Here is a 16,072-nt window from a genome sequence, read left to right on the forward strand (position 1 = left end):
TACCAAAAATGTAAACCTATGGTGATAGAGAGCATGTGGAAAAATTGTGGTGCTTTTGTCCGACGTGTCCCCTTTATTCTTAAATCTGGTCCTAAGCCGCCTGACTACTATGTTCTCCTTGTATTTGATCACATTTTAGATCACATTTATGCAGATATAGCCTACAGAATATTGTTTTTTAAATTACTGCACTGTAGAGAGAGTGATGTGTACAATCGCTGATACTAGTCAGTTTCTGGTCCAAAATCCATCCACCCGTTTTACCTCAGAAGACACAAATTGAACTTTAGTCAAAATCAGTCCCATTAGATTTGGTCAAACACAACTTGAGAGTTGCCTTTTATGGGCAGGGACAAAAAAAAATCAAATCACTGTATTCACGCACTGCCCCTCCTATAAAAGAAGGTGTTCCAGTGATGCTCGTCCCACTTCACAAGAAACAAGCGTGCAAGGATCAAGGTAAAGCTGCTACACTTTCAGTTTTATTAGAATTTTCTGCAGAATTCTGATATTATTAGTGCCATTGTTGAATACATTGGTTGTTTTATACTGAGATGTGTGGTCTATCAATATGCACATGATCAAACTACAACAAGATTGTAAATCAAAGTTGTTGGGTTTTTTTTATTTATTTAAATGCAATGTAGTATTTTGTTGCACACTGCACAGATCTGCTCCTCTGTTTCTAGAAACGGAAAAAGTTTTGATATAAGATATCATTATATGATTAAAAGATTAGTTGTCAGTAAGATATGGTATAAAAGAGTTAGGTGATATTTCTTTATATGCGATCAGTCATATTTTCAAGGGCAAGTTGGCGTGGGCAATGGGAGCTAGTGCAAACGCAATATATTTGATCTGCTGTCTTTGTTTTGCTATAATGGGCTTAGAATAAGACTGAGGAACTGAAGCATGAATCTGTGTTTTTCGTATCGGTGTATGGTGTATCTGTTCAGATGCCCTTGGTTTACTATACCACCATGTAGCACTAGAACTGTTTATGGTATACCAGAATTATAGGAATTCACCTCATAGCATTAAGTTATTTCATAGATCAGTAGTTCTCAACCTTTTTGAGTCGCGACCCCCCAATTTAACATGCATGTTGTCCGTGCCCCCCGCTCACTGAACAGAATCTCACACGCACAGTTCAGATCATACAAACTCAGTTGATACAACAAATTTTAGACAAATAATGAAGCACAAAATTACCCAAAAATGAAACAAAATGACCAAAAAAAGACACAAAATGTCTAAAAAAAAAAGACAAAATGACCAAAAAGAGGAAACAAAATGACCAAAAAAGACACAAATTGACCAAAAAAAGACACAAAATGACCAGAAAGGACACAAAATGACCAAAAAAGACACAAATTGACCAAAAAAGACACAAATTGACCAAAAAAAAGACACAAAATGACCAGAAAGGACACAAAATGACCAAAAAAAGACACAAAATGACCAAAAAGACACAAATTGACCACAAAATGATCAAAAAATGACACAAAATGACCAGAAAAGACATAAAAATGACCAAAATAAGACACAAAATGATCAAAAAAAGGCACAAAATGACCAGAAAAGACACAAAATGACAAAAAAAAAAGACATTAATTGACCAAAAAGACTAAAACACATGAACACTTTAACACAGTGGAGACAGAGCTGACTTCCAAAATGATTTGGTGACCCCCAGAAATCATCTCACGACCCCATTTGGGGTCGAGACCCTGAGGTTGAGAATAGCTGTCACAGAGAACAGTGGGTGGAACTAAAAGATAGGTAGAACATTTGATAAGATGGGCTTGAATGTGAAAACATGTTTTCCCCCTTATTTTTCCTGCAGCTCCACCATGGTACAGAGAGTGGCAGTGATCGGGGCCGGCCCCTGTGGTCTGACCAGCATCAAGGCTTGTTTGGATGAGGGCATGGTGCCAACGTGCTTTGAAAGCAGCGATGACATGGGCGGACTGTGGAAGTTCAAGGCAGGTCACCACTGCAGAAAAATAAAAATGCTGACAGCCTTTTTTGTGTTTGGTGTTCCAAGCTATTCAGACAGGCTTTAGAGGATTAAGTTTCTGCCAAGTCTAAACACCTGTATCCTATTCTCACACTTTCTCTCATTTGAAACCTCTTCCCTGCAGGAGGTGTCAGAGCCAAACAGGGCCAGCATCTACCGTTCCCTCACCATCAACATTTCAAAGGAGATGATGTGCTACAGTGACTTCCCTATTCCAGCTGATTATCCCAACTACATGCACCACTCTAAAATCCTGACATACTTCAGGATGTACGCAGAGCACTTTAAACTGCTGCAATGCATTCGCTTCCAGGTGACAAAATGCAAAAGAGCACAAATCAGTAGATGGTTTATTAAAATTATGATCTACACACCAGGGTTGTCATGATACTAAAATGTTCAACTCGATACCGATACTCAGGAAAATATTCGATACTCGAACAGAAATATATATATATATTTTTTTTAAAAAGATATATATATATATATATATATATATATATATATATATAATTATATATATATTAGATTTTATATATATATATATATAATTTAATATATATTAATATTTTAAAGAAAAATGCAACATATAAAAATTAACAGAACCACAAGTTAAATATTTATAATAAAAAACTGTTCGATACTCGAACAGAAATATATATATATATATATTATTTTTTTTTTTAAAGATATATATATATAATTATATATATATATTAGATTTTATATATATATATATATATATATATATATATATATATATAATTTAATATATATTAATATTTTAAAGAAAAATGCAACATGTAAAAATTAACAGAACCACAAGTTAAATATTTATAATAAAAAACTGTTGTGCAAAAAGAAACTGCAACTATGATAACAAGCTTCAGGTCTGAGGTAGTGCAAAAAAAAAAAAAAGACAATAAACAATAAATAACCAAAAAAAACAAATTTATACTTTTGAAAAGGAGTATTGTATTCGGATACAACGTTTTTGTATCAATATTTTTTTGAGTATCGATACTTATGACAACCCTACTACATACCGATCTATCTGCTATTTCATTTTTGTATGTTTTAGACCTCAGTGAAGAGTGTCAGACAAAGACCAGATTATTCTCGCACTGGTCAGTGGGAAGTGGTCACAGAGGACAGAGATGGACAGGAGCAGAGACACGTCTTTGATGCAGTGATCTGCTGCGCGGGTCACTACACCTACCCTAACCTGCCACTCAAGGACTTCCCAGGTAAATAAAGTCTCACATGTCATATCATACAGAGGCTTGTGTTGAGGTAAACAGCACCACTGTCGGATCATGTTGTTTTTCGAACCTGGTCTCACAGAAATCCGTGAAATAGCCACGGATTTCGCTTAACTCAAAATCCGTGGAATAGCCACGGAATCACTCAATTTTCCGTGAAACTGACACGGATTTCGCTACAATGCAAGTTAATGACAGTCATATCCCGTGGCTATTCCATGGATATTTTTTCCTATTGGTTTGTTCCAAGTCACGTGACTTTCAAGGACCCGGTGGTCAGAACCAAAAAAATGGCGGACAGTTCTCTCATTTTTAGTGAAAAAATTAATATTTTGACTTTGTTTCTGCATAAAAATGGATTTTCTAGCGAGAAATATATGGTTTATTTTCTAAATATTCACTCAGTGAATGTAGATAATCACTTTGTGGTGAAGATCTCGCCAGAAAAATATGACTGTCTTGCATTGTAGCGAAATCCGTGTCAGTTTCACGGAAATTTGAGCGATTCCGTGGCTATTTCACGGATTTCTGTGGGACCATGTTGTGTTTTTCACTGATTGCACAACGTTTGTTTGGAACTAAACAGTAACCTCCGGGCCTTTTTTTTTTCTCTCTCCCACTCAATCACCTTTCCAGAGATAAACGGACACCCACTTAACAACCTCCGGGTCTAAAAATTGAAGCCAATGCAGACATGCCTTAAACCTGCATTCTTGCTAATGGCCATTAGAGGGCGACTCCACTGGCTGCAAAAAGAAGTCTGATTGTATTCAAGTCTGTGAGAAAATTACCCTACTTCTCACTTGATTTGTTATCTTTATGGTGTCAGTTGTTATAAACTGAAGTCTCAATAACCTAATAATTATGGTCCCATTTAGAGTAAAATAGACAATAAATAGAAGGTATGGGGCTACCTTGTGATTGACAGGTTGCTACACTGTGTGTTTCCTCTCTCACCTCATGAGAGTTAATTTTTACATTTTGGTCACCTGAAAATGTCTTGTCCATGACTCCAAGAAGAAGGCTGTTCATTTTAAATTATGGACGCATCTTGCTCATCAAGCCTGGCTAGCATTAGCTTATCATCCTTCTTCCTAGCTTCACCCTCTCGTCAACATGTGGTCACTTCTGGTTCCAAAAAACCAAGATGGAGACAGGCAAAAAGCCAAACTCAAGGTTTCCAAAACCATAGTCCATAGAGCAGACCTGGGCATTGTGCGGCCCGCGGGCCACATCCGGCCCGTTGGCTGTCCTTATCCGGCCGTGTGAGGTTACCCAGAAATTAGATATCAATACAATTGCAGTGCTTTTATTTTGAAGGCGGTTTATGTATATCAGCCTGCATGCATACCCACCTGCAAAGAAACGTGTTTCACAAAATACACTGAGTTACCTCGGTACCTTGTGAAAAACACGTATTGCTTTTTGCATGAAGTTAATAAATTACTGGTTTATTGCATAACATACATGCTCTATATTGTTTTTGTGGTTTTAATGTATGTGTAGCATAAACATACATTCAAACCACACCAATAGGAACTTTGCTAAAGGTCATTTACAGTTGTATTTAAAATAAATGGAAAAGTGATATAGTGATTGGAGTATATACTACTTTTACTGCTATATTTGATTTACTCCACATTAACAGTCTTATCATAACATGTATTCTTATCAGTAGCAGCTCAAAACCAGATTATTTACTGTATTTTATAAAGCTATTAAATTAATATTGAGCAGAATTGAGTTCAGCGTTTTGGTCCGGCCCCTGCAACCTTCGTGGTATTGGTCATGTGGCCCCTTGGGAAAATGAATTGCCGACCCCTGCTATAGACCAATGTGTGACGTCCTAGTGGCGACTTCCAGTTCTTTTACACAGTACATGCACTGTAAAAAATAATCTGTTTAATTTCCGGAAAAATACCGGCAGCTGTGGTTGCCAGAACTTCACCGTAGAAATTACAGTCAGTGGATTTTCTATTCTAAATTTAAATGTAAATATCAGCAAAAACTGTGATTTAGTCTGAAAAATCCTGTTATTTTTTAGGATAATTGTGTCATTAATTCATACATCATGGTATTTCTCCACAAATTTTGCATGAAAATGTTATATTTTACCTAAAACCTGTGCGTTTCTTCCAGTTTATGACAGAAAAAAAGTAAAAGTTTTGTGCTATTCTTTGATTTACGGTAATTAAAAGCGTCTAATACAGTAATATATAATTTTTCATTTTATGCCCTATTTCTGATGTATTTGACAGTGTTTTACTGTTATTTCTACAAACCTTTTTTACAGTGAACAACATTTGAAGACATCATTTTGCTGTGTTGCAGGAATTGAGACATTTGAGGGAAAATACTTCCACAGCTGGGACTACAAGGGGTCTGAAAATATGGCTGGGAAGAGAGTGGTGATCATCGGCATCGGTAACTCAGGAGGCGACATCGCTGTGGAGAGCAGCAGAGTGGCAGAGCAGGTTAGGAAGTCTTCTCTGATTGTCTTTCTTGTCTTCAAGATTTTTCATTTTCACTTTATTAAGGATCCCCATTAGCTGTTGCCATGGCAATCAGCTAGTCTTCCTGAGGTCCGTAACACATACAACATACAATACAATCACAATTAAGAACTATACAAAAACAAAAATATCAAATAAATACAAAACAAGTACATACAATATAAAATAGACAAACCCACACAATAGTTGACAATATAATAAAATGACTAAACCTTACCAAAAATTAAATACAGCTGAGTTATTCAAAACACATCATTCCCACAACACACCCAACAGATGAATTACTGTCTTAGATAGACTTTAAGTTTCCTTTTAAAAACTGATTTACTGTAGATACAGCAGAGATACTGAGGCAGATAATTCCAGAGAGACATTGATCTGTAGATAAAAGAACAATGTAAAGCGTTTGATTTTGAACGAGGCAATACAAGCCGACCATTGCTGGACCCTCCAGTGTAATGATCATGAACTGTATTATAGTGGGGCGGATTAGCTCAATATTTTACAACAATCGTTCACTTTGTGATAAAAGCATGAAATTTGGTAGATGTGTTGGTGAATATGTTTCGAACAAATCTGGATATTGGGCCACCTCAAAAGCGCCCCCTAGTGGCCGTGGCAGGCATTTGTTATACGAATAAATCAATGATGAATAAAAACTGCCCTTTTAATAATACCAACTGGTGATGAATTGTATATTGTTGGAAAGCCTGATTAGTCACCTTTACAACGAGGTACAGCTTGTAAGGATCGTGCATTCATGGAATGAGCAACGGGGCTAAACGTGTGGGTAGCAACCCCCAAAAATGTGCATCCCCTGTGTAGTGGGGCGGATTAGCTGAACAATCGTTCATTTTGTGATAAAAGCATCAAATTTGGTACACTCATGGCTGAATACATGTTTAATGAATCTGGATATTGGGCCATCGCAAAAAAAATTCTGATGGCTGTGGCGGCCATTTTTAAAAATGGCCATTTAAAAGCAGCCATTTTTAAAAATGGCCGTCGGTGGTTACTGGCGAGGAATGCTTTGCCTACCCTACAGCTGCTGTTTCATGTTTTCAGCACCACAAATATAATTTAGAGACATGTTAAAGTGACAAAAGCTTTATTACAGTCTAATAGAAAAGAATATTAACTTTGCATAACATTTTATTAGGTCTTGATATTCCCATTCACAGGCTACGGCCTCCTCTATGGCTTGAATTCTTCTGTTGCTCCTTAAAAAGAAAAAATAATTTTCAATATTGTATGACCTGCAACAATAAAAACAAAACACATTTAGACAGAGAAAAAAATCATACATTTTAAAAATTCTACTAGGGTTACTTGTAGCAGGTTACTCTTTCTGGCAAAATCCTTGTACTGAGGTGTGTGACTTAGTCAGGCTACTTAGCCAAATAAAGGGGACACGCCGGACAAGAGCACCACATTTTTTCCACATACTCTCTATCATTATAGGTTTCAATTTTTAGTAGGAGCCACTTCATCAAGATTGCGGTGATGGCAGCCATATAAAGTCTATGAGAAATGCTATATCTTCCAAACCACTTAGAAGGTCAATCTTGGTGTCAAAATATACATTTTCTGGGTCCAGGAATCATTTAAAGCTATTGAGAATATCACTAGATGATTATTTGATCAAATAGATATGTTCATTTTCACTCAGACTGGGCAGCTCGCTTCAAGTTGCAGCAGGGAATCCTGAGTTGAAACTGTTTGGAATCAATGTTCACGGGAGAGTGAGGATTAGCTGCCATGTACACTGCTCAAAAAATATCAAGGGAATGCTTTCATCTCATGTCAGATCTTGATCAACAAATTATTTACAGTGAGTCATCCAGTGATATTCTCAATAGCTTTAAATGATTCTTTGACCCAGAAAATGTATATTTTGACACCAAGATTGACCTTCTAAGTGGCTTGGAAGATATATTGGTTCTCATAGACTTATGGCTTATGGCTTATATGGCTGCCATCTCCGATCTGCAATCTTGATGAAGTGGCTCCTACCAAAAGGTGAAACCTTTGGTGATAGAGAGCATGTGGAAAAATGTTGGTGCTTTTGTCCGGCGTGTCCCCTTTCTTCTCAAATCTGGTCCTAAACCGCCTGACTAACTGTGATGGAGTTATAAAATACATTTAAAAAAAGAAAAAAAGAACCACATGGGCAAAGGAGACATTACATATAGTGTGTGTGTGCCTGTGTGTGTGTGTGTGTGTGTGTGCAGAGAGGGATGTCCACATTCCACAGGACATAATTTAACAGTGTCTTATTAAGCTTTCACACCCAACAGCCACTGATACATGTTCCAAGCTAACTAGCTAGCTTAAGTACCTATTTTTGCTATCTTGCTAATTTACTTTTCCGCCAAGGCCCATGATGATTGTTTTTCTCTTTAGCCTTTATGATGTTCATAGCATATTTTATTCATAATTATAACAGGTGAAATAAAATATTTAGACATACCTTGATGGACAGTCCACTGCACTGCTTGTCCCAGGAAGCAAATGCTAGCTAGCTCATTTGCTAGCTAGCTCGATGGCTAGCCCGATTGTGGTGGGGCAGGAAAAATAACTGAAAGAGTGTCTAACTGGATTTTTGTTAATTTAATATGTGTATTTACATTTTTTAATTTACGTTTGTATATTTAGTTTAAATTTTTTAAATATTTTAAGAAATAATTTAAATATTTTTTGTAATTTTAACGAAGAAAATGACTGCTATGGCCACTAGGGGGCGAATTTGGGATGGCCTAATATACAGATTTGTTTGAAACATATCCACCAACACATCCACCAAATTGTGTGCTTCTATCACAAAATAAACAATTCTTGTGATTTATTGAGCTAATCCGCCCCACAGGGGATGCACATTTTTGGGGGGTGCGACCCACACGTTTAGCCCCGTTGCTCATTCCATGAATGCACGATCCTTACAAGCTGTACCTCGTTGTAAAGGTGACTAATCAGGCTTTCCAACAATATACAATTCATCACCAGTTGGTATTATTAAAAGGGCAGTTTTTATTCATCATTGATTTATTTGTATAACAAATGCCTGCCACGGCCACTAGGGGGCGCTTTTGAGGTGGCCCAATATCCAGATTTGTTTGAAACATATTCACCAACACATCTACCAAATTTCATGCTTTTATCACAAAGTGAACGATTGTTAAGCTAATCCGCCCCACTATTAGTAAAGACAACTTGATTATACAAAAACACAGGAGTTTTACTGCTAGTGACCGACTTACACATTACTAGCGTATTGAATGATTCATGCATGTTGATGACTAAAGCATGGAAACAATCAACTCACCGAAATTAAGAGCATGGATATTAACAGCAGAACAAAGTTTAGAGATGGAAAGACTAACTTTTAGAAATAGGGAACAAATACATATTTGGAATAAGTTATACTGTAAAGAAAGGCTGGCAAAAACAGTGGAAATATTTATTTTATCAAATTAAGGAGATGAACTAAATGGTCCCCTCCCCAACACTAACACTCACATGCACACACACACACAGATTCATGAACACGCATACATGCACCACCCCTTATTTTCTCATTATATTATATATATATATTTTATTTTTTGTGTGTGTGTGTGTGTGTGTGTGTGTGTGTGTGTGTGTCGTTAGTTTGTTGTTTATTCCTTTTCTTGGAGATCCTCATTTGGGGAATACCAGTTTGCCTTGTATATATGTTTGTCTGTTTACCCTATGTTTTGTTAATTACTTTGTGAATATATACCTTGAAAAAAGGAGAAAAAAAATACAAGGTACAATATTGTAAAGAAAACGAAATTACTGATTATCAAATCAAATCAAATCAAATAGTCTTTATTGTCATTATATAGTTCACTATACAACGAAATTGAAAGTGCCACTGCATAAGGTGCATAGTTATGACAATCATAACACAAAAACAACATGAGTAAAAACATTTAAAAAATACCGAGCTAAACAAGGACAAAAACAAGAACAAGGACATGTGATGTAATAAATAAGTATAAAAATAAATAAATGGCTACTTAAAATGCTATAATTTATACATGAGGTAAATTGAGTGTTTTGCACATATCAATTGTATTGCACATGTCCGTTTTATTGCACCTTTGAATTAATTTATCCAGTGTGGGTGTTGAGAGTTCTGAGTGTTAAGAGTTGTGACAGCCCAGGGAAAGAAGCTGTTTGTGAAAGTAAGAAGCCTTGCAATAAAGTATTTAAAAAAAGATGATTCATGCATGCATGTTGATGTATGACTCGTTCTGCAGGTGTATGTGAGCACTCGTCGTGGTGCCTGGGTCATCCGTCAGGTTTCTGACAACGGCTTCCCAGTGGACATGAAGTACAGCACGCGCTTTGTCCACATCCTCTTCCAGCTGTTGCCAATCAACGTCCTTAACTGGATTGGTGAGGGTAAACTCAACGCCATGTACGACCACACCATGTACGCCCTCAAACCCAAACACAGGTAGCTGGACCTCACAAATGATCAAATCTGACTTCCCCACGTTGTTGAACTGTGCAGGAAATGCACTGCAATTTGCAAAATGAAGAAAAAACATGTTGGATCAGTATTTATTTTACAGTATCTATCCTTCATCTCCTCAGACTCTTCAGTCAGGTCCCAGTGATCAATGATGATCTGCCCTTAAAGATCCTGTCTGGGTCGGTCGTTGTCAAAACAAATGTGAAGGAGATCTGTGGCTCCACCGTGATTTTTGTTGATGGCACCACTGTGGAAAATGTAAGAGAACTTTGTTTCAAATTAGTCTTTCTTTAGCACACTTTTAGCTTACCTCTAATGCTGGGCTTACACCAAAAGATTTTCACAGTACCAGACTGAGGCCCCGTTTACACGAGGACGCTTGCGGGTAAAAACGACAAAATATTTTATCGGAAGTGCCTTTCGTTTAGACGGTGACGGCGTTTTGGGGGCTTAGAAACGCAAAAATCTGAAACCACCTTCCAAAGTGGAAAAGTTAAATCCGCTCCGCCGTAGCGTGTCCGTCTACACTGACAAGACACAAAACTCTGCTCAGATCTGCTCACGTCACGTATGTGTTTACGTCACATACATGCTCCACTACAGGAAAATAAACAAACGTGGGATTATTTCCATGCGTCGGACCTTCAAGCTGCTCTGGCAGCTCTAATAAACTTACAGGAGTCTTTCCACCAAATGTACAGGATATGTGGAGATAGTATTAGTGAACAGAGAAGGATCTGGAATTACCTCTATCACATTTTGGATGCAGCAATTGGTTGGAGGCGAGCAAGGCGGCTGTGAACGAGACCTGGGAGATCTAGTGATGGTGGAGAACTTTGTGGAAGGAGTAGCTGATGAAAATGTGTGGCGTGAAAACTTCTGCATGCCCAAAGATGCTCTTATGGCTTTAAGTGATGCCGCCTGGCATGCATTCAATCGAATTTCATACACTTTTGCGTCACCGTATGCAGCAGATTTCCTCCCGAAAATGCTTGTCCAAACGAGGAATAAAAAGTGAAGACCCGACGCCACTTTTGCGTCTTTTGTTCAGACCGTCCTCGTGTAAACGTAGCCTAAAAGCTGAAAGTCTTTAGTAAATCTAGGAGTTTTACTGGAGTCACGGCGCTCCCGTCATCTCCATCGTTAAGTTCAAGGTAATAATCTGCACTGTTTCATATCAGTATTTCCCTAATCTTGGGTTCGCAATCATATCAAACGTGTTTGATATGATATGAAAACTCTAAACACTTGTCTTTAGATGTGAGCAGGTGTGAGCTTATAGTTCTCTGGGAGTTTTCCAAATCTTTTCAAAGTCTTCTGATGTCTAGGTAGCGTAACTGATCTATTCCTTGTTACAGGTGGATATCATCGTGTTCGCCACAGGTTACAACTATGATTTCCCTTTCTTGCCGAGCAGTGCATTGTACAAGACTGGGCACCGCGTGGGTCTGTACAAGCACGTCTTCCCTCCCAACCTGGAGCATAACACTTTGGCAGTTGTGGGTTTCATCCATGCCCTTGGAGCCATCATGGCCCAGGCAGAAATGCAGGCCCGCTGGGTCGCACGTGTCTTCAAAGGTGAGGCTGCTTGTCCAGTTTATCATCTGCCTCGAGATACTTTCCAAGCATTCTGTTTACCTCCATTTGTCTTCTGTCTTTTGATCATCAGGGCTTAACAAGCTGCCCTCAAACCAGGCCATGATAAAGGCTGTTGAGAAGAACACCAAGGACATGCAGAAAACGTAAAACTCCCTTTTTCCCTTTTCTTTGCCTGACTATTTGTTGCAAACATTATCCCCTCCTTTTGTTGTATTCCCATCTATCTACTTACTTACTCACTTTTGTAGTTTCGTTTTTCTTTGTGATCATTTTGTGTCTCTTTGTAGTTATTTTGAGCATCTTTTTAGTTGCTTTATATGTCTTTGTTGTAGTTGTTTCATGTTTCTTTTTGGTCCTTTTAAGTCTCTTCCCAGTTGGTACATGTCTCTTTGAAAGATTTTAACTACAACGATTATAGTTAACACTTCTTCATTCAAATATTAAACAACCTTTGGATCCATGGGTGATCTTCACCAGGTCAATTCAAGTCTGAACTATAACTCATTGAATTATGAAAATTGAAAATTATGTTCTGCATGTAACCCAGCACCCACTGTCAACATGCATTAAGTTAACCTTTCACTAATTGTCTCTTTGAGTGACATTTCATGGTGCCCCTGTCACCGGACAGGCTCTTCAGTAATCCATGTTGAGCATACCAGAAACAAACAGTTAATCAATGTCTTGTTACCGAAAATCAAAAACAAAAAAGTTGATGAGAAAACCAAAACAAAGGCCTGAAAGACACATAAATGCACCTTAGAGCTGCAGAGTCAGGTGATAAGTGTGTGGCTTCATTACCATGAATGGCTGCTTTCACATTATACATTCATTTTAAACATCGTTAGTATTAGCCGTGTTTCCTTTAGTGGGAAGAGTGGCCACTGGGAAAGTCTCAGGCCACGCCCTCTCAAATGTCCGCTCACTCAGTGTGTCTGCAGTACAAAACGCCCCCAGAGGGATTTAGAGACTCTGGAGGTGACGTATGGTTTTCGATCGTACGTTAATCGCTTAACGACAGTTTCGACCGTGATCCGTGATCATATACGAGACAGATTAAACACGGGAAACGCAACTGTGCACAACGTCCACCGCTGATCATAAACAAACCAGCATGGCTAATTATGCACAGCGTCTCCGCTGATCATAAACATTGTGATCGTGAATTAACCGGCATCGCTAACTGTGCACAGAGTGTCCGGTGCTTGTTGTAATCAAACAGAGATCGCTAAGTGAACACCTCCTGCAGCACATACACACTGTACTGCTACAGAGCTAGCTGTTAGCCTATTAGCTAAGGGGTTAACATGCCCTCCGGCTCTGTCACTACAGCTGGGAGAGACTGCTGCAGGAGGACTGTGCCGCTTCGACTCGTTCTTACTCTTCTGGGCCGCTGGGCCGGCGGCTCATTAAGAAGAGTAAGAACGAGTCTCCAAAAGTCACCAATAACACAAGAAAAAGTTGCTGGAGTCGCTTTTTTGAAAAATTGTTGCTAAGGGGGTCTGAAAAGTCACTAAATATAGCAACAAAGTCGCTAAGTTGGCAACACTGCTTTGCGGCTTTTACAAATGTGGCGTGTTGTTGTGGCGTTGAGTACTACGTCACATCCTGCTTAGCGTTCTATCCAATCAGCAACCGTGCTTTTTTCAGGGGAGAAAAACGGCCCTGCTCTTCCACAGGGCCAAAAATAGTCCCGTCAAAAGATCGCTCGGGACGGCTAATATTCAAATTAGGGACGTTTCGACGAGTGAGACCCACCTCATTCTGGGTATTGGGCTGTAGTGGAACCACCCTTAGTCATGCACCTTAGAGCTGCAGAGTCAGGTGATAATTTTGTGGGTTAATTACCGTGAATGGCTGCTTTCACATTATACATTCATTTTAAACATTGTTAGTATGGAAATGATAAACAAATGTTGTTTAAGTACTTTTTCTTGACCTGTTTAAATGACTGATCTATCCTTTCCACAGATACAATGTGTCAAAGTTGACACCTCTGCAGGTGGACTATGTTTCCTACATGGACGAGCTAGCAGGAGAGATTGGGGCGCGGCCAAGTCTCCTCTGGCTCTTCTTTACAGACTACGCATTGTTTAAGAAGGTTCTATGGGGACCTGTCACATCCTACCAGTACCGCTTGATGGGACCAGGGAGATGGGAGGGAGCCCGCAAAGCCATCTTCACTCAGTTTGACCGCATGTTCCAGGCTCTAAAAACCAGACCAGTATGAAATGACTTATCTTTTTTTTTTTAGACTTTTCTGCTCATGCATCTTAGTGTAACATCTTCTCTTTTATTTATTTATTTGCTACTATTTATTAGTGTGTATATATATATATATATGCCCCTTCCAATGGCTCGTTAAGAAGAGTAAGAACGAGTCTCCAAAAGTCTCCAATAACACCAGAAAAAGTCACTGGAGTAGCTTTTTTGAAAAATAGTTGCTATGGGGGTTGCTATATATATATATGTATATATATGTGTGTATATATATATATATGTATATATATGTGTGTATATATATATATAGATCTTATATATAAATATATATATATATATAAGATCTATATATATATATATAGATCTTATATATATAATATATATATAAGATCTATATATATATAGATCTTATATATATATTATATATATATAAGATTTATATATATATATATGTAAATATATATATATATGTAAATATATATATATATATATATATAATATATATATATAAGATATATATCTATATATTTATATATATAAATATATATAGAGATCTTTTTAAACCTGCCTCCAGTGTTTCCTCACTGCTCCACGTCGAGATGGAGCTTCCCCAGTTTGTGCTTTGTTTTTCATGAAACACTATTTATACACTCTTATAAACTGTATAATGAATAGCTGTACTGTTGGTATTTGATACAACTGTCTGACTTCATCTTCCAGGTGGAGACAGAAGAACCCTCCGTCACTGGCCGCCTGGTTAAGCTGAGTCTGGTTGCTATGGCTGGAGGAGCTGCCGTCTACTACGTCCACACGCGCCACCCGACTACCATCCCCACCCTGTTGTCCAACCTCCGTCAACAAACAGTCTGAACGTGCTGCATTGACCAAACTATGTGAATCAAATAGTTTATATCCCTTTAGATATCAGTAAAATTCTGTTTGGCTTGTGGTTATGGGAATCATTTAGAGGTCACTGTCTGAGCTGATAATTAATGCTAGATGTGTTACTATATCTCTATTTTAGCCTGTTTATAATATCTAAACTTTGACTACAACTACGTTAACAGCATGCGCGCATATGGCACTATGATCCCGATCCGCCCCCCACTTTCAGCAACAAACATCGCCGGTAAAACAGAGGATTAATGTTCCGTTAGTTAGATTATTTACATTGCAGCGCACATAGAGAGTCCGGCAGCTAATGGTGCGTTCAAAGTCTACACGAATGTCAGAATTTCACATTCTTCCGAGCTCCAAGTTCAGACTTTCACTTTAAATTGATAAAACACCCAATAAGGCTTTACGGTAAGAACGTGTTAGATCCGCCTTAAAAATAAAAGCAAACACATGTAGCTTTCAAAATAAGAGCACATGGATGTGTTAGCAGAGTCCACCATATAATTTACAAGACGACTGTAAAAATATGATGCCTTAAATAAAACAGAAGAACACTTATTCTCCTTTACAATAATTCATTAAAAATATGCAATGAATAAGATGGAATAGTGGCATTAGAATGTGCACGAGGCACCAAATTTAGGCTTTTAGGGCAAAAATTTCTCCAGGGCAGCATGCCCCCGGACCCCCCTACTAAGTTATGGTCTCCCCATCAAAGTCTCAGAAGATCCTGTGTGAAACACTGGTTATAAAGTCTTGACACCCTAGACGGACAAGGAAATTGCCCAGCAGTATGTTCAGGGTAATGAAAGGAGGAGAGATGTTTTTGGGTCTTTCATTGAGTCAGCTTCAAGTCAGTAAATTTGTTTGGCTGCACTGGGAATTTCATGTACAAACTTGTTTTTATTTATGTAAATATATTGGTTGTTGTTTACACTACAGTTCATTTAAAAATGTTTAAATAAAACATATTTTGGTTCAGGCATAAAGTGGGAAAATAAAAATGACAATTTCATCCCCCCAAGTTTTTTTCCTGTTTGAATAAACCACTTTGTTGGAC

General features: G+C 38.0%; 1 protein-coding gene across 1 annotated transcript; it reads left to right on the top strand.

The window, feature by feature from the left end:
- The first annotated feature begins 383 nt into the window (after positions 1-383).
- On the top strand, positions 384-16,039 carry LOC131977288 (flavin-containing monooxygenase 5-like). Its single transcript, XM_059340522.1, has 11 exons — positions 384-459; positions 1,847-1,985; positions 2,145-2,333; positions 3,102-3,267; positions 5,614-5,756; positions 10,079-10,278; positions 10,419-10,554; positions 11,655-11,874; positions 11,966-12,038; positions 13,867-14,119; positions 14,836-16,039. The coding sequence occupies exons 2-11, from the start codon at positions 1,854-1,856 to the stop codon at positions 14,983-14,985; spliced, it is 1,662 nt and encodes a 553-aa protein (XP_059196505.1). The 5' UTR covers positions 384-459; positions 1,847-1,853; the 3' UTR covers positions 14,986-16,039.
- The last annotated feature ends 33 nt before the right edge of the window (positions 16,040-16,072 follow it).

Source organism: Centropristis striata, chromosome 9, assembly GCF_030273125.1.
Source record: "Centropristis striata isolate RG_2023a ecotype Rhode Island chromosome 9, C.striata_1.0, whole genome shotgun sequence".
Classification (NCBI taxonomy): Eukaryota; Metazoa; Chordata; class Actinopteri; order Perciformes; family Serranidae; genus Centropristis; species Centropristis striata.